The sequence below is a fragment of the Oreochromis aureus genome, linkage group 12 (genome assembly GCF_013358895.1).
Source record: "Oreochromis aureus strain Israel breed Guangdong linkage group 12, ZZ_aureus, whole genome shotgun sequence".
NCBI lineage: Eukaryota > Metazoa > Chordata > Actinopteri > Cichliformes > Cichlidae > Oreochromis > Oreochromis aureus.
Window position 1 is genome coordinate 17288878 of NC_052953.1, and position 19095 is coordinate 17307972.

The 19095-nt window shown below is 40.7% G+C and overlaps 2 protein-coding genes across 7 annotated transcripts; one reads left to right on the top strand and one right to left on the bottom strand.

Moving 5' to 3' along the window:
- Nucleotides 1-565: 565 nt before the first annotated feature.
- Nucleotides 566-8385, top strand: LOC116336454 (probable gluconokinase). Of its 4 annotated transcripts, none has more exons than XM_039620302.1 (7): nucleotides 566-1430; nucleotides 1924-2105; nucleotides 2355-2443; nucleotides 2980-3010; nucleotides 3136-3222; nucleotides 5271-5314; nucleotides 6266-8385. In XM_039620302.1, the coding sequence occupies exons 3-7, from the start codon at nucleotides 2406-2408 to the stop codon at nucleotides 6633-6635; spliced, it is 570 nt and encodes a 189-aa protein (XP_039476236.1). In that variant the 5' UTR covers nucleotides 566-1430; nucleotides 1924-2105; nucleotides 2355-2405; the 3' UTR covers nucleotides 6636-8385. The 4 variants fall into 4 exon arrangements, with proteins under 4 accessions (XP_039476236.1, XP_039476237.1, XP_031616196.1 ...); XM_039620303.1 differs by having other exon boundaries at nucleotides 1924-2009; XM_031760336.2 differs by lacking the exon at nucleotides 566-1430 and having other exon boundaries at nucleotides 1445-2089.
- Nucleotides 8386-9056: 671 nt separating this feature from the next.
- On the bottom strand, nucleotides 9057-18917 carry LOC116336435 (ubiquilin-1). 3 transcript variants are annotated; one of them, XM_039620512.1, is made up of 11 exons: nucleotides 18717-18917; nucleotides 16038-16180; nucleotides 15162-15256; nucleotides 14731-14993; nucleotides 14408-14545; nucleotides 14120-14306; nucleotides 13912-14033; nucleotides 13695-13778; nucleotides 13354-13469; nucleotides 13103-13274; nucleotides 9057-12078 (listed from the first exon to the last, which is right to left on the bottom strand). In XM_039620512.1, exons 1-11 carry the CDS (start codon nucleotides 18846-18848, stop codon nucleotides 11935-11937), a joined length of 1596 nt encoding a protein of 531 aa, XP_039476446.1. In that variant the 5' UTR covers nucleotides 18849-18917; the 3' UTR covers nucleotides 9057-11934. The 3 variants fall into 3 exon arrangements, with proteins under 3 accessions (XP_039476446.1, XP_039476447.1, XP_039476445.1); XM_039620513.1 differs by having other exon boundaries at nucleotides 14150-14309; XM_039620511.1 differs by having other exon boundaries at nucleotides 14120-14309.
- Nucleotides 18918-19095: the final 178 nt, after the last annotated feature.

Consider the following 19095-nt stretch of genomic DNA (forward strand, 5'->3'; position numbering starts at 1 on the left):
CCGTCTCCAGCCTGCCCACTGATGGATCTACAGGACGGGGGATGGTTTTCCCTCTACTCCTCCTCTCTCTCTCCCTCTGGCTCAACCCCACTTCACAAGTGTCTTGTAACCCTTCTCATTGCTCTTCATTGCAATTACGTCCAAATGACACAGGAGAGCTGTAGATTGCTCATCGTGGATACCCTTTGATTATAACTAGTTAACAATTATAACAAGTGTTATTATTTCAAAGGCTGCTGATGCTGAAAAAACGACCTTCCATATGTGTTTAAATGTTTGCGTTAGCGATAAATAATAAAACACATATATATGTATTGTTACTGATATTTCCTCATTGTAACGACACTCAAACTGAGATTAAATAATTAATTCCATCGGTAATGACGTCAGAGACAATTTCGATGTAACGCAGCACCGCGGTCCCTTTAACTGTGAACGTAAGCGACGTGCTTTGTGCGTCATCACGTCCCTTAGCAAAACAATCCGAGGCCATGGTCCAAATCGTGCGAGTTCATGGGACGTTATCGCCTCTTTCATGCGCCGGAGTCACGTTCAGCAGGCAGGTCTCACATTTTTGCGACTGTTTGTTTCAGCTCTTCAGGAAGGCTTGATTTTTTTAAATGACGTAAAACCGAGGCTTTATTTTCTTTAACGAACGTTCGTCACAGTAAACGTCCTAAAAGGTTTATGTGTTATAACTTGTTAATTATGTTTTAGTGGGAGGCTGCACTTCAGCTGGACTTCCGCGTTTAAGGCATGACCGCTTTTTATAGCTACGGAAGCTCCACCCGTTCATCACAACGGCGGCATTGGTTACAGTTTAAACGTCCAGTTAACTGGAGAGAGCCAAAAAACAACCCAGCAGATTATTCCTTAAGGAAACCATCATTAGCTGTAGAAAACATTTATGCATACACTCATCGGCCACTTTATGAGGTATCAGGTTGGACCACCTTTTACATTCAAAACTACCTTAATTCTTCCTGGCATGAATTCAACAGTGCTGGAAACATTCCTCAGACGTTTTTGCTCCACATTGACATGATAGCATCAGGTGCAGATCCCAAAGATGCTCTACTGGATTCAGATCTGGCAACTGTGAACTTATTGTCATGTTTAGGAAACCAGTGTGAGATGATTTGAGCTTTGTGACATGGCTTGTCATCCTACTGGAAGCAGCCATCAGCTGATAACAACACTGTTGTCATAAAGGGTTTAAATGATGGTGAGTTCAGTTTTTTAAAGGGCCCAAAGTGAGCCAAAAAACCATTCCCCACACCATTGCTCCACCAGCAACAGCCTGTACTGCTGTTACAAGGCAGGACTTGTTGTGAGCTTTGTGGTATGGCCCCTTATCCTGCTGAAAACAGCAATCAGAAGATGGTTAAACTGGTTATAAAAGGATGGATGTGGTCACCAACAGTACTCAGGTAGGCTGTGGTGTTTACATAAAACTCAGTTGGTACTAAGGGGCCCAAAGTGTGCCAGTGAAATATCCCCCACACCTTTACCAGTCCACCACTAGCTAATGCTCTGACACAAGACAGGATGGATCAATCATTTCATGTTGTTTACCCCAAATTCTGACTGTGTAACATTTGAATTTCACAGCAGAAACTGAGACTCTTCAGAGCAGGGAATGTTTTTCCAATCTCATACTGTCCAGTTTTGCTGAATCATACCTTTAGTTTCCCGTTCTTGGCTCACAGGACTGGAACCTGGTGTGGTCTCCTGCTGCTGTAGCCCATCTTCTTCAAAGTTTGATATGTTGTGTGTTCAGAGATGCTCTTCTGCATGCCTTGGTTGTAAAGACTGGTTATTTGAGTTGTTGCATTCTTCAGGTTAAAGAAGTCTGGCCATTCTCATCAATAAGGCATTTTCTCCCAAAGAACTGACGCTCATGAGACATTTTCTCTTTTTTAGACCAGTCTCTGTAAACCTGTGAGATGCCTGTGTGAGAAAATCCCAGCAGATCAGCAGTTTCTGAAAAACTCAGACCAGCCCACGTGGTACCAACAAGCATGCCACATTCAACGTCATTCAAATCACCTTCATCTCACATTGTGATGCTCTGTTTGAACTTCAGCAGGTTGACCACATCTGATGTACTTAGTTGTTGCCGTATTATCGGCTAATTAAATATTTGTGTAAACAAGCAGTTGAACACGTGTGCCTAATAAAATGGCCAGTTAGTTTTCATGATTGTCGTTAATTACTTTGACTTAAGTAAAATGTTCAGTGGGTGCTTTTCACTTCTAATGAAGTATTTTTACAGTAATTTATTAGTATTGATTTCAACTTTAAAGATCTAAACTCTTACATACATATATATTTATTTCCTTTTTCTTGTTTAGTCCTTTTCAGGAAAGGACCTGCTTTAAAGTGCATGAAGAACCACAGCCAGGATGATCTACATCATAATGGGAGTCTCGGGTTGTGGAAAGTATGTATACAATATGTTCATATGTATTGGAGACATATTCACAAGGCGGCATATCACATATGAAAAACATTTTCATGCTTATTGATTCACACAAGGAAAAAAATCATGCATAATTCTTTGCGAAACAAAAATAAATGAGTTATTTCTGTACCGTTATAACCATCAGTATATGTTTATGTCCTGTCTAATAGAGATTATATTGACAGACAATGGCAATTTTACTTATATTACACATTTTATTACATGTAAACTCAATGTGGTTAACACACAAGGTAAAGACATAAAAACAATGTCTTAAGGCAGTGAAAACAGCAAAAAGGAAGCAGAAATTCTCACAGCTGAAAGAGAAGGTCCGTGTAAAGTTCGGTTTTTAACCCACTTTTTTAAAAAAGTAAATATTTTTAAAATAAGTTAATAATAATATCATATTTTTATGATATTAAAGGATGTTGACAGATATTTTATTGTAACATTTCTCAAATGTTGCTACACCAGTTTTGTCCTTGATACTCTTTATTTATTTATTCAAAATATAGAAGCACGTTTGGGATCTTCCTATCTGAAAAGGTAAGTAGCCTCAACTCTAACCAACAACCTCCCTACACACAAATACACACACACAAACACACACACCTCCCTCTTGGTTCCTTGTGTGCCTAATACTCTTCTGTCCATGTGTGTTTACCCATCAGCTGGGTTGGCCCCTGTACGAAGGGGATGACTTCCACCCACGGGAGAACATCGAGAAGATGTCTCGCGGTGAAGCGCTTACAGATCAGGTCAGCCCAGGTGTGTGTGTGTGTGTGTGCATTCTGTCTGCTTCACTTACATGTCAATCATTTATGGTGTTCAGTCTCTCTTCTGTCAGGACTAAATAACTCTGGTGGACTTGCAGAAACTCAACAAGTAGCCAGAGGGAGCTTCAGTCGTGCAGACAGTGAAAGCAGCAGGGAGCGATGCTGAGCTTTTCATAACAACCATCAGTCCTGAAATTCAGTTCAGTCATTTATTATCTGTTTGTTCGGGCCTCATCTCCTCCCCGTCCATGCTGACTTTTTAAATAAAGGGAGCCCTCCAAACAATTGTCTGGCTTCCTGCCAAAGTCGAGTATACAGGCTTACAGGCAGAGGAGCCCCCGCCAGCATTTGGCAGCAGTTCACCGGTAGCGGTGTTTGGTGGCAGATGATAACCTCCCACTCAGAGGTCTGCTTTGAACAGCGAGGAGAATTACCCAGGGACGTGCTCCGTCCAACGCTTTGGCATATTTTAAAAATTGTCAACAGTTGGCAGTTTGAGAATAAATGATGTGTGAGGAGTGGAGCAGAAATGTAAATACAGGATTAATGTCAGGCTGTGGCAAAATGTGTCTTTCATGCTACTATTAGAGTTGGCAGGTTGAGGTTGGCGTGACCAAACAGGACATGAGCGCGCTCAGAAACCTGCATGCAAGGGAGTGAGATTCCTCACAGAAACGTGGCTCTAGTTCAACTAGAGCTGAACATGCAGCCAAAGTTGGACTAATTCTGTTTCTAATTGCAGCGTAATCAAAGATGCGTTTGTGTTGCCACGTCTGTCGGCTTGATCTCCGTTTGATCCCTGATTGTTTTTGTTGTTTTTAGTTTTTTAACCGTGCGAGTTGTAAATGTGGGTCGTTACTCTGATTAGACCCACTGTAAACAGTTTCTACCACATTACGCTCACTGCAGTCAGGTCTGTGCAGCCTCTGTGTTTCTGAGGAGCTTGCATAGGTTGAACCATATGTTTGATTATCAAAAGTGAGGGAAGAATCTTCTCTGGGTTTAATCTGCTGAAAGCCGTTACACAGAAGTTATTGTAATAGTCATTAAATCACATCTTTATTGACGGATACCAAAGTGTTATAACTTGTAAAGGAGAGTACAGGGAAGGTCATCAAATGTCTTTATGAGGGAAACAGACAAGATTTCAAGTCTTCTGTGGCACAATTCAAAGATTCTCAGTGGGCTTTAGGTGTGGACCCTGTGGTGTCCAGTCACAGAGTTAAAAATTGTCTGATGCTTCCCTAGGCACATAATTTGAGCCTGATGAATCCTGGCATTGTCATCTTGGAATATGCCCCTGCCAAAAGGGATGAAAATATTAATTGATGGAAAAACCTGATCGTTAAGTAGGTTCAGGTGGTCAGCTGACCTCATTTTTTTGGCACATAATGTTGCTGAACCTTAGACCTGACCAGCTGCAGCAACCCCAGATCATAACACTGCCCCCACAGGCTGGTGTGATAGGGACTGGGGTTAATGACTGCAGCACTTCATCCTCTTCTCTTCTTACCCTTTACCATTTTCTTTCCACTCATTACAGAGTAGATCTGGACTCCTCAGACCACATGACCTTTTTGTATTGCTTCCAGTTATATCAGAGCTCTTTTTCCCCGATTAGCGTCGCTGATATGTGGTTTTCTTAAGGCCACAAGTTTTTGGTTGCGGTTTTTTACAATTTGCTTGATACAAGTCAATAATTTAACCCTTCCTTTCCACGACGTCTTTTAAAATGTTTCTTGCACGTCATTAGTTTGTGTTAAAACATTTGTTGCCAGGCGAAACACGTTAATCACTACAGTAATTACCCAGTGGAAGGCTCTTAGTTATTTGTGTAGTTAATTCCATGTGGCGACTTTTCTGTTAGCCATATATATATATATATATATATATAAAATTTCTTTTTTTTTCTAAAGTAGCATACCAGCTGGAAAACTATTTAAAGGAGTTAAATACACAATCTTAAACTAAGCTGTGCACAACAAAAATCAGTTTTTGTATTTAGTGTTTGCATTTCTTTGTCTCTGCAGGACAGATTGCCGTGGCTTCTCAAACTACATGAAGTAATTCAGAGGTGAGCGCTAACCAATCTCTACAAGTGCACATAAGTTCTGTCATTTCAAATGACACAACACTGGCTTTTTTTAACCCATCAGCCTTTTAAAGGTTGATGTGGGGGGTGTTGTCATCACATCCAAGTTTATAAACGGGAGGGCGAGGCGGCAGAATTTTCACGTCGACCTCACAGTCAAGGTCAGAGGTCAAGTTTTCTAAAAATCTTGTGAAGAACTCCAAATGATACTATAGGTGTATCTACTAGGAGACTGAGGGGGTAAAACTGATGGCCACCAGTGTTTTGTGGCAATTTACCCTAATATCTGCTCTAAGCTTCATGCTAAACTTTTATGTGAATTTATGTTACTGAGACTTGATTTATGTCCCCAGAAATGAGGCAGGTCACCAAATGCAACTGTGTATAACCACATTGAGTTTCCCATATTCTAGGTAGTACAACTGCACACACACACACACACACACACACACACACACAAACTGATTCATGAAAATATGAGGTATTTTTTATGACATAAAGGAGAAGATGATGGGTTTAGAGGTGGAGCTGAAGAGCAGAGGAGCGAGGTGAGAATGTGCAGGCATGAAATTGTAGAGAAAAAAAAATGTCAACGATGGTCGTGAAAATTGAGATGAAAACCAGAGAGCCAGGAAAAACAGTTTGGGGAGTAAAGACAGATTAAGTGAGGAAAAGAGGTGAGGAAGAAGTAAAAAGTGTGTCATCTTTTTCTAAAAACGTCAGCGGCAACATCAAAGAGTCCTTCTGCTTAACTCTTCCACACTCAGATGCACTTATTTTTCTCTATCCGCTCGTCCTTGCGTCAATCTTTTTCTCTTTAGTTATTTGTGACTAAAGTTTACTTTAAGCTTGTTTTTTTCAGTCTGAACTTCAGTAGTTATTCATTCCTGCCCTCAGTAACGTTGTACATATGTGCATGTCTTCCCGTCACAGAGAGAGGAGTTCAGGCTCTGATGCTCTCCTGGTGTGCTCTGCACTGAAGCACCAGTACAGACGGATCCTCCTCCATGGCTCCAAAGCCCTCGCCTCCCCTTCGGACACAGACCAAGAAATCTTCCCTCCAGTTTCTCCTGATGTCTTTTTTCTTTTCCTTCGTGGTGACTATGAATTCATTTACCAGAGGATGGTGGCCCGGAGGGGTCACTATATGAAAGCAGACATGCTGCGTTCCCAGTTTGATACTTTAGAGGCTCCGTCGGATGAGGAGAATGTGTTGACACTGGACATCCAGAGGGGCATCGATGATATGGCTGTGGAGGTTGAAAGGCACCTAATCAACCACAGGTCAGGGCTACCAGCGTAGCCCTGACCTGCTACCAGCGTAGCCCTGTCCACCACAGCAGACCACATGGGAGCCATCACCGTGTTTTAACCATGCTTCATGGTAGTTGAAATAATAAAGTGAAATAACTCAGCAGCTGCCATCAGATTTCATGGTGCTCATAACTCCTTTTTACTTTGGCTCCCCCTGACAAATATCTAATATATATATATCACCCCCAAGAGGTGGACATCTGTGATCCTTAGCAGCTCTAACATTGACTTTCCAGCAAATATTCAGGATCCTGCAGGATTACATTTGAATGATTCTGGTGATTCCCTGTGTGGCTCTCCACAGCAACCAGGAAGTCACAGTTTCCACTTATTTGGAAACATCCAGCATCTACACGATGGATTGGGACACGAGCTTGATAGTGGACATCAGATGTTTGTTTTTTTCCCTCTTTCCCTTGAATATCTTGAAAACAGTTGAGCAGTAGATGGATCCGCATGTTCGATTATTATATTGTCACGGATGCACATCCTGATGTTCCCCTCCTAGTTACCCAGGCTTGGACAAAGACTGGAAAGTTGTGACTCCATGAGGCTGGTTTGGTGTTTCCTTCTGGGGTCCCTGTGGGCATCTTTAGCATGTAAGGCGAATGAGTTAAATACAACATGGAGCCCATTTCTGAGAACTATAAACTTAAATCTATATAATTTTACAGAAATATAACATCTCTGTAAATTTTGTAATAGATTTTAAGGCCTCGGGAGTAATAAAAAGTATGATTACTGCCTTTATCAGGACATAATTAATATTTTTAGATACTTGAAAATTAAATATCTACAAAGCTGTGGTAGAAATGATTAACATGTCAACATGACAGACTAAGATGATGAACATCAGTGTAGTTACACTGTCATGTGACATTTTAGCATCTAGCTCAAAGCAGCAGTTTGCCTAAGTAGAACAACACAGAGTGTGTGGCCTTTACTGTTGTTCTAGTCACTTTTGAATAATCGATGTCTGGTTTGTAATGAGGATGAGAAATAAATCACTGATTCAGTGTTGATGTAAAACCACAGAGTGTGGCAGGGTTGACGAGCTCATTAGTTATTTAGTAAAGAGTGGAATACACAGTATGTGTGATTCTCGAGAGTTCTAGCTGGCTGCAAACATTTAAAACGTTTAAATATTTAGATGCCATTCTAATAAATGCATTGTGTGTATGTGAAAAGCTTTGAAACTGAATCGGTTTGTGCTTATTTAAACATGGTATCTTTTAAATATGCCACAAATAAGGGATTAGAAGTTGAAGAGATGGTCAGTTTTAGGTCTACATTAATCACATTTGCATGGTGAAGATAAAAGGTTTTTACAGCCTGCTGTGAGTTCTGCCTGTGGGGGTGTGTCCTGCCTGTGGGGGTGTGTCCTGCCTTAGGTACCGCCCTTCTGTACTGCTAAGACAAGAGTGCTTAATTAAGGCCAGATAGATTTGTGTGGAGTGGAAGATGGTGCTAATTGTTTTTTGTTAAGTGACCAGCTTTTAGGTTTTTCTGTGTTTCTCTTCTTTTCATAGTGATAACATGTGACGAATCTCCTTTAGTTTAATCCTTTAACTAAAAAAACAAACAAACACCTATTTCATTACCAATTTTGCCTTCTTTTTCAATCTGGACATTTTTTGTTACTTCTCCACATCTCCTAGACTTCTGGACTTTTCGAGTGTTTGATCATAAACGATGTGATGCTGATCTTTTTAATAGTTGGAATAAACACATGGAAGCTCTTTATTTGTCCTGCTGATTGTCCTCAACAAACCCAAAGATAGTCAGGTCACAGAAGCTTAAGAAATAAAACCCTACAAAACTAGAACAGAGAGATGATGTCTGACTAAATTAATTTAGCTTATAATTGGTTTCAGCTTTACAGAAAAATAAATGTTATTCCTAATAAAAGCTGATCTACATCTTTGTTTGTTTTAGAGCCCTGGAAAACTCTGCACAGTGTCTTCTCTGCTAAGAATGTTTCTTTATCATTTTCAGGATAACAAGTTTCTTCTGAGATTGAAATCTTCACACCGACAAAGTCGAATCATTAAATAGATTTAACCTGAACACTTCACTGCTCAGACCAAACACTCAGACACACTCTCTCACACCTGCACTCGGTCTTGTGGAGCTGTTTTAGTGTTGTGACTCATCTACAAACCTCAACCCGAATATTTTTGGAGCTTCTAATCCAGAAACCCCCCCCTCCCGGCTACTCTCGTATCTCACACATTCAGCCGCACACACACTTTGCTGGAGATTACCCCCCCCCAGTCTGGCGGCAACAGACAAACACATGCAGGTTGTCAAGCAGAGCGCATCCATCTGATGACAGAGTACGTGTCCCGTGTGTCAGGTAGCTGTAAGCCCCCAAAAGGCAGGAATAGAAAGCAGAGGAACGCTCTCAGTTTAAGAACATCTTTTAATGTTGTTCAGTGCTCGGTTCTGTACAGTTTCAGTAAGTGGAATAACACATTTGCCCCAGTTTGTATATCTTGCAGAGGTGAGCATGCAGATGTGGCTTTCTGGCTTACATTTTAACACTGTAGGCGATAACATGAGAATAACAATGATTTAACTTCGACCTACTTTGCTACATCTCAGATTCAAATTGATTTTCATACAAGCCATACTAAAAGACTCTAAATGCCACCTAGTGTTTATAGTGGGGTAGTGCAAGTTTAGATATTAGAAAGAAAAGCTTTGAGGAGTGTCATTTCTGCAATTTTGTGGATTAAATACTTAATCATACTTATACTTAATACATTATTACCCAAAAAGAACAATTTGTAGCCACAGAAAATCGTGCTAAACTAATGCTGCTGTTTGACCCTACTGCAGAACATCATATTTGAACACAGAGGCGTGGAGGAAACGCATCTTTTACAAAGCCACGCGTCCTCATAAATTCAGCAACAAATAGCACGTATTTACATACATGAGAAACAACAGAATTGAATTCAAAGTAAATAACAGCATTTAATAGTTCTGTTTACAACAGAGCCACGAGTCATCTGAAGGATGTTGCTCAGTCTGTTGTTTGCTCATGAAATCCACAAGGAGATAAATGAGCCCGCTCCTTATGGTGCAAAAATACTGCAGCATAGAGGCTCAAGCTTAAGGGAGAGCATCACATCAGGCATTTCATGGCTGATGTGTTTTTCTCTTGGCTGTGCAAACCTCACTTTCTGTACCCGTCTAACCTCAAGATAAACACTGACGTCCAAGCAGGTTTGGACTCTGCATGAAGTCATCTTCTTTCTTTGAATGTCTTTTTAAACTGAGTCTACGTTCGAAGACAAACTTTGTAATTATTTAGTGTTTTTATAGCCTGTGGTGCAGAAGCCACAGTAGCAGCTAGACAGAGTGGGAACATCACGTAACATATTGAACTCCTGGTTCAGTCTGTTGGCTGAGAATGAGAGTGCGAATTTTCTGCGTGCATCCAGGACATCAGACTGTCTCAGGGTGCTAAAAGCTTTCATTAGACTCTGTCCAGGTGGCAACATGAAGAGGCCTGAGCTTTAAAGTGTGGCAGCAGAAAGATAATAATAATAATAATGATATAATAATATGGATATTTATGCAAACCTGCATTGTTTTAAGTCTACAGTCTATGACATACCTGGTTCCCAAAAAGTTGGGCTGTTGTGTAAAATGTAGATAACAACAGAATGCAATAATCTGCAAATCTCATGAACGCACACTATTTCTGGAAAAATATGAGCTCATTTTGAATTTGATGGCAGCAACACATCTTAAAAGAGTTGGGACGGGGCAACGGAAGACCAGAAAAGTACATTATAGTAAGGAAAAACAAAACATTGAAAGCCCATTTTACATCTGATTTTGTTCATTCGTAACAGGTCAGTAACGTGATGGAGTATAAAAAGAGCATCTTCGAGAGGCAGAGTTTGTCAGAAATAAAGTGGCCTGTGATTCACCAAAAAACTGAATTTACAATTTGTGGAATAATTCTGATACTTTCCCACAATGCAAAAATGTGAAGACTTTGAATATTTTGTCATAATATTATCAAAAAAATTCTAAAAAATCTGGACTGCATTAAAACCAGACATGATTCTGTCTTGGACATCCCCGCATGTGATCAGGAACACTTCCAGTAATTACTGTCTGTGAAGACAGTTCACCGTGCAGGTTAAATGCAACGAAGAAGCCGTGTGTGTACAGTGATCCAGAAAAGCTGCCATTTTTTCAAAGCTCATTTAAAATGGACAACGTGGAAAATTTTTATGTGGTCACAAAAATTTTATTTTTAAATTCTGGAAAATACGGACGCTGAAAACTGTCTAAAACTATCTCGCTTGTTATCGCCGTTTAGTTCAAAAATGACTGATGATACTTGAGTGCATCAGTGCGTAGGAATTGGAAGTTTGCAAATCAACACTGAAAGGTACGTACAGGTCCTAGAGCAGCGTATGCTCCATCCAGATGACAGCTTTTCTAGTTCAGCAACACAGTGCTAATGCAGACTGTATCTATTACAACAGCACGACTCAGTAGAAGAGTCTGGGTACTGAGCTGGCCTGCCATTCAGATGTTTCACCAACTGGAAACATTTGGAGGATTGTGAAAAATACAACAAAGAAACACAACATTCCTCTCCCAGAAGTCCAGCAGCTGGTCTCCTCGGTTCCCAGATTTTTACAGACTGATAAAAGAAGAGGGGGATGTTACGCAGTGGTAAACCCTGACCCAACTTTTTTGGGAAGGATGATACCATCAAATCTAAAATGGGCATAATAGATTTGCAAATTATTGTATTCTGGTGTTATTTACATTTTACATCGTGTCTCAACTTTTGGGGAATTTTGAGTCTGCACAGACCAAGACCGGTGCATATAAGACAGTGAAAGGCATTGTATTTTCTTGTTTCTAATATTAACCCAAACACTCACACTTCAAGGACAATAAGGATGTAAAAATCCTCCTACTGGTGTCTCACTTCTCAGTCAGTTTTACATGTACCTCAATATCATAAATGCATACAGCGCTCACCATCCTCAGACCTTTAGTTTGTTTAAGTGAAGTTTAAAGTGTAAGTGTAGGACAACAAACAGAGTTTAACATGATGTGTGTGATATAAGTTAGTTTTTGAAAGTGCATCAAGTAAGTATGGCTTTTTATTCTCTTATGTTTTTAGCTTTTGCAGAGCACTTTATAATCAGTACAGGTGAATTATTTCTTATCATAGCGTTCTGTTGTGTAGGTGCTTATGTTTATTGTCGATGTCTGTATTTGTGTACACTTGCACTGATGAATATGTGTCAGAGACTGAGCAGGTGTTGTATAGCAGTGGTGAGATCTCCTCCTGTGCTGATGAGGGCCTGAAGGTTCGCCTTCTTGTCTCTGAAGCCCATTGAGCTCAGCTGCTCCAGCTCCTCCTTGAACTCTCTCTCTGTGTGATGGACCTGACACAACATGACATGAGAGTTATTTAAAGTCTTACTTATTAAAATAATGTGTGAAAGAAGTCAAAATGAGATCATGATTAGCGATTTAATTGTGAATCCTTTTAAACAAATGGGAAAAAATTAATAAACCTTCCCAGATTTAGTGATTTTGTTTACCCAGACACCCAGTTTTGTTTCTGGGTATTTGGGTATGAGTCTCCCTTCAGGTGCAAAAACCTCTGGATATGAATCAGAAGCAGGCGATCCAGGCGATGTGGGAAACAAAAATAAATGTTTTGGGGAGGAAAAGGAGAGGAGGTGGCATGAAAAAAGTTTTTTATGAATAATTGAACTCAAAGAGATGGCCAAGCCGCTGCTGCAGGGGGATAAAAAAGGAGCACTGCAATAAAATCTAAAGCAAAAAAGGGAAATAAGTCAATAAGTTTGTCAGACCACACTCCTTCACACACTGGAGTAAGCAGCAAAAAGCTCTGTGGCAATAACCACCAGAGCTGAAGGCTGGGAGCACTCAGCCGAGTTTAGTGGTTCTGCAGGAAAAAATCGTCAGTATCTAAGAAAGGGAAAGACTAATGCCATCTTCCTTCCCACCAGAAATCAGCGACTCTACCGGGGCTGTAACCCACTAAACAAATCCACAAGTAGAAGCACTGACTCTGAAACTTTAACGATTAACTAGAATTTGAGTCACTGAGGCCCAGCTGGACCTGCTTCAGTAGGTTAAAATGTATAATAGTTTAAACCACTGAACAAATTAGACATCATCTGGCTCCATGAGATGTAGTGTGGTACTCTAATTTATCCACATTCATACCAGCAGCTGTTAATGCAAGCTGATATCAAACAGTCAGTCACTCTTTACACTGCGTAGTTTTTTAAAAGTACTGAATCACTAAATATCAAAGGCGTGTATCATTTGCCTGCCTAAGGGAAATTCTCATTTAGTGTCAAAATGCTATTTACTACTGATATTTTAAATTGAGGCTCAACGTTGGAGACAGACAAAAAGTTTATAAGGTAGTACCTCGTTATTAGTGTTAGCCAGGGCCTGTAGCATCTGCTGTACAAACTGCTGCTGCTGCTGCTCTGTCGCTGAAGCAGCCTGTTGACCACTTCCTGATTGGCTGTTCGGAGTGGAGTCAGATGGATGCTCAGAAGCGGCACCGATACCTGTTCCAGTGTTTCCGAGAGCATTCCTGCATGACGGGCAAGACTGGCGATAAGGTTTCTCTGTTCTTCCATCACAATAGATCTCCTTAGGTTGTTTTTACTCACGCAGGTATGAGAGCTGGAGCCTCTGTAGCCAGAGTGTGCAAGCCCTGTTGGATCTGCAACAGAGCCTCCATGGCTCTGGGGTTCAACATGGCCGAGAGCAGCTCTGGAGCCTGCATCTGCACATTATTGATAATGGCAAAGTTATTAATCATACCCACTGAGCAGCGGAGTCAGAGTAGAATCATTTTCCTACATTACTAAAGATGATCATATCTACATGCATTTTACAAAAAGCCATGGCATCTGTCCAGGAACAAGAAAATTATTAGTGTTCCTAATGTAATGCAGACATCTAATCCAGCTGAAAGACAGCAGGTTAACAGTGAGAGGAATAAGCAGACCTGCTGCAGAAAGACAGGGATCTCCTTTCTCATTTGCTGCTGCAGCTGAGGATTTCCAGCCAACAAAGGGTGGCTCAGAAGCATCTGCAACAATATAAAAATGAAAGCAGGATGGACTATATAAGACATCTCTGCTGTTTAGGAAGAAGGAAATGTTGTCCTGCAGTTACCTAGTGAAAATACTGCACATTTAAGAATTAAAGTGTCCATGCATCACCTGTGCAGCCAGGTCAGGGTTCTGGCTAAGGCAGTTTAAAAGACTGCTGACGTATGGCCCAGACAGCAGGCTCTCCAGTAGACCTGGACTGGCAGTGATCTCTTCCAGCAGTGACTGCATGCCTGAAGCAGGAAGCCATTAATAGAATATTTTAAAAAGAAGTTCAATGATATCTTTAAAATATTTAACACATTAAAAAACATATAACCTAAGAATGCCTCAAGCATAAAGCTCATGCCTGCTGTGATGCTGCTTTGAGAGTTTGAACCAGCTCTGGATGTGGCAGTCAGTTCACTGAGAGGATCTGTCGAGCGACCAAAGAACATCTGATTGGATTCACCCTCCAGTATGTGGTGATTTCTGGGTGATGTAGTCACTGATGCAGATGCTCCTACCTTCTGGTAAAAGACAAAGCAGATATTAAAAAGAAAACAGGTTAAGCATACAAGATAAGTTTAACCTGACCTAATAATAATCATCATTTTCAAAGTCACACCTGTAATTTTGCTTCTGGGTCAGAATTGCCAGTAATGACTTCAGGATTTTCCTGCTCTGACTGCAAATTTTCTAAAGCTTTGTCCTCATTTTTCATCATTTCTTCTATCATGTCAGGGTTCTTGATGAGCTCCAGCAACTGGAAAGAGAGAGAGATAAGTGCAAAAACATACTCAAAATATCGGAGGGAGAAATCAGGCGAGGAGGAGGCAACTGTATTCATACTGCAGTGAAATTAGAAAGGTTAAAATAACAACATTTTTGCAAGTGTCTAGTCTAATGTTAGTACAGATGTTCCAATGCTCTGACACCTACTATACCCACCTGTGTTATGACATCTTCGTCGTTAAGCATATCTTTCACTTCTGGGTTTGTTTGCAGGAGCTGCTGAATTTGGGGATTAGACAGAATGAGCTGTCTGATAAGTTGAGGGCTGGAGGTGGAGAGGGTGCTCTGCACAAAGGGGCTGCCCAGGAGACGGTGCATCATTTCTGGGTCAGCCAGCAATCTGTTCTCCATCTGGCGCTGGAGCTCTGGGAAGAAGCTAGTCCCACTGTTTTCAAGGACAAGGCTGTCCAGACCTTCTACTACAGAAACAAGGTGGAACAGAATGACAGATTGTAAGTTCACTGAGGAGCTGAGTACAGAGCAGCAGCTGAAGCTCAAACAGAGAAGTCTGGAGAAATGAGAACCACAAACTAGACTTATGAAAATAGTTAAAGGCGAGAAGAGTTCCCGTGTTCTGCACATCTTACCCAGGCAGAGAGGAGAAGTAGGGGAAGGTGTGATGTTATCCGGTTCAGGGTCGAGGTCTGGGTCAGTGGGAGGTGGAGCAGAGGAATGCTGAGGTCTAAGACAGATACCCAGTTGTTTTTTTAAAACATAAGTTTGGTATAAATAGATTGTAAATCAAAGGAACCTGAAGGCAGAAGTTACTTATTACTTAAAATTACTTCTACAATTTTAATTTTAAAGAGCAGACAGAGTGTGCAGATCTCTGACTGAGAATCTTTGCAGACATAATATTTTGTTTAATACTTCATGTGATGGTGGGGTGATCAGATTCTATCAAATTAAAAGTGGAGCAAAACGTACGTTGATGTGGGACAAAGTGGGAGACACTACCAGTGCTTTATATATACGACCTAAAATGTGACTTATACGTAATGTTCTCCCTGTACTCCAAAATCTCACCTTCCACAAACTTCCAAAGTAATAAGTAGTTTCCCCAGCTTTTTCATAGATTTATTTGATTTGCTTTAGGAAGACACTCATTAAATTCTGACAAATTTAATATTTTATTTGCTCTATTTTAATATTTTATTTTACTGAGTTTTATTGTAGTTTTTCATGAGGCTATATATTTTTATATATTTATATTATATATTATTTATATATTCCCTGCTCTCTGCACAGACATTTTAGCCAAACAGAAGCCAAACAGAAAAGTGAAACTCCTATGAGCACTATTTGGGTGATTGGATGCACACAATATTGCTCCTTTTAGTACATCTGGACCTATATTTTTAAGGCAGTCGCAACCATTTTCTTTATCTTTATTAATACCAAATGTTGGTTTATTACTAGCAACAGCATGAGCCCATGCCATAAACAGAGCAGGTTGTCCATACCTTTGGATCATGCTAAGGCGTACCGACCCATTCTGTCCTTTAAGGTGACTCAAGGGTTCAGAGTCTTTGAGGACTCGACTAGAGTGGATCAGGACCAGCTCCTCCGCTGAGGCTCCCAGGTGCTCTGACAGACCCCATTTAAACTGCACACACAGAAACACACATCATTCATTGTACCAGCCCAAAAATCAGCAGCAAAGACACCAGGGGCATGTCCAGACAGGGGCCTTGGGTGGCACCAGCCAATATAACTTCCATCCTGGGGTCTCTCCAACAAAACCATTAGATGAGGGCAGTGAAAGAACCAGTAATTCAATGTAGCAGAGAGTGACTATTCAAGACTTTACTTAAGTACAGTTCCAGTGTACTTCTACTTTAAGTGATTCAGGTTATGCTGTTTTCTGCTTAAATTCTACTATATTTTGGAAGCAAATATTGCACTCTGCACTTCACACCATTTATTTTAGGAATTCAGTGAATTATCATTTTGAAGATTTTAAAATAGGAATCTACATAGTTATGGAATGCCAGGACTGCCAAAATGAATTAATTAAAAGACACCATTAAATAATTAATTAAATGTGTCAATAATTAATTAATTAAATATGTCATAAATATGTATTTAATTAATTAATTCCAATTTTAATTAATTATTGACACATTTAATTACTTATTGACACATTTAATTATTATTTAATGGTGTATTGAATTAATTCATTTTGGCAGTCCTGGCATTCCATACAGCACATTATGCTGTTTGACTATAAATAAAGCGTACATGTAATATAATCATCTCTGACGGAAAGATTTAAGTGATATACACATTAACAAACCAATAACTACAATCCAATATATGATTTTGAATGGTGTGACAACAGTAAACCCACTGAATACATCCATATACATATAATAACATACAATCAGTGGCCACTTCATTAGGTACACCTATTCAGCTGTGAGTTAAACACAAATATCTAATCAGCCAGTCACAAACATTTAGAGTAGTAAACATGACCAAAATGACCTGCTGAAGTTCAAACATGCTGCTGATGTTGAGAGCATCAGAATAGGAAAGAAAGGTGATGTGACTTAGAATCTGGCGATGGTTGTTTGAGAAAGACATGGTAGTCTGAGCACTTTACAAACTGCTGATTTCCTGGGATTTTAGCACATAATTGTCTCTAGGGTTTACAGAGAATGATCCAAAAAAGAGAAAATAGTGGTCATTATCTGGGTGACAATGTCTTTTTGATGTCAGAGGTCAGAGGAGAATGGCCAGACTTCTTCAAGCTGAAAGGAACGCAACAAATCAAATAACCCCTAATTACAACCAAGGCATGCAGAAGAGCGTCTCTGAACGCACAACACGTCACACTTTGAAGAAGATGGGCTACAGCAGCAGGAGACCACAGCAGGTTCCAGTCCTGTCAGTTTAGAATGGGAAACTGAGGGTATGATTCAGCAAAACTGGACAGTATGAGATTGGAAAAACATTGCCTGCTCTGAAGAGTCTCAGTTTCTGCTGTGAAATTCAAATGTTACACAGTCAGAATCTGGGGTAGACAACAGGAAATGATTGATCCATCCTGTCTTGTATCAGAGGTTTCGCCAGTGGTGGTGTAGTAATGGTGCGGGGGATATTTCACTGGCACACTTTGGGTACCTTAGTACAGCTGAGCTTCACGTAAACACCACAGCCTACCCGAGTACAGTTGGTGGTCACTGTGACCCAAGGTGACCCTTTATCCATCTTCTGATGGCTGTTTACAGCACGATAAGGAGCCATACCACAAAACTCAAATCCCCTCACACTGGTGTCCTGAACATGCCAATGAGTTCACTGTACTCAAATGACTTCCGCAGTCACCAGACCTCAATCTAGTGGAGCACCTTTGGGACGTCACACATGGATGTAAATGATAAATGGACTGGTTCCTATGTACAACACGCCTCATTCATCCATTCATACAACAGCACTGTGCTTAGATGGTTTCTATCAAACATACACACACACATTTACACTCTGATAGATGCATCAGAAACCAACTTGGGGTTAGTATCTCCAGGATATTTAGCACGCAGATATAAAAGGACTGAACCAACCTCCTGGTTAGTAGATGGCGTGCTCTAGCTCCTGAGCTACAGCCACCCCCTGTGATGTACAACAACAACTGTGTGATGCGCTCATGTCATGTGAAGATGCTGATAACTGTTTCCAGCACCTTGTTGAATCTATACCACGAACTTAAAGAAGTTTTGAAGGGAAAAAGGGCGTCCAGATGTAACTAATGAAGTGGCCTTTGAATTATATTTTGTTACTGGATTCAGGGCCACTCTTTAGCTAGTCATCAACTTCATGCTAAATACTTTTTTAAAAACAATTTTTTTTGCCCCTTTTCACACAGTTATTCCATTCAAAACTATCTTCCCACGTGCAGAGTCACTTTCACATAATAAATCTGTATTAGCACTCTGTGCTGCACATGAGCCCAATTCCAATTTCTATACCACATTAGCGCCTTTAATGATCTGCCCCTTTAGTGCTTTAGCCACGTAAATTAACAAAAACATTAATTTCAGTTTATTATGGCATGAAAATAAGTCTCAGTGACGTTGTCAGCCTGTTATTATTATTATTACAAGGCTCTGAGGCCAGCTGGCTGATCGTGCTTCCCTGACCTGTCTGACGGTGCAGTCTCCTCTAACGATGAAGTCTCTGCTCTCCGTGACACTTGTGACGGTAACGTGGATCCTTTCAGCCCTGCGGCGGTGTCTCGATGTTGTAGTTTCGTCTTTCACTGCTGCCGACATCACTTGTCCGGCCCGCGGGGCTTTAAAGACGGTGCAGACCAGGAGCGCACGGTCCCGACGCGGACTGCGTGTCTGTCCCGATGACTCGGCAATAAGTTGTGCGGATGTGTGGCAGCTGTGGCCACACCGGTCACTGAGGTGGACACGCAAAGCCCACACCTAGTTGCTACTATGCACAGATCTGATGCCCCTGCTGCCGGTTATAACAGTTTTTGAGTGCACATAGACTTAAAAAAAAAAAAAAAAA

Excerpts from the sequence above, each read along its gene's own strand:
- LOC116336435 (XM_039620511.1), bottom strand. The coding sequence starts at position 18,848 with ATGTCGGCAGCAGTGAAAGACGAAACTACAACATCGAGACACCGCCGC. Across the intron at positions 14,034-14,119 it reads TATGCTTGAGGCATTCTTAG|GCATGCAGTCACTGCTGGAA; the intron begins GTTATATGTTTT and ends TTCCTGCTTCAG. Across the intron at positions 13,275-13,353 it reads GCTCCAGCTCTCATACCTGC|GAATGCTCTCGGAAACACTG; the intron begins GTGAGTAAAAAC and ends CCCGTCATGCAG.
- LOC116336454 (XM_039620302.1), top strand. The coding sequence starts at position 2,406 with ATGATCTACATCATAATGGGAGTCTCGGGTTGTGGAAA. Across the intron at positions 2,444-2,979 it reads GGAGTCTCGGGTTGTGGAAA|AAGCACGTTTGGGATCTTCC; the intron begins GTATGTATACAA and ends TTCAAAATATAG. Across the intron at positions 3,011-3,135 it reads GGATCTTCCTATCTGAAAAG|CTGGGTTGGCCCCTGTACGA; the intron begins GTAAGTAGCCTC and ends TTTACCCATCAG.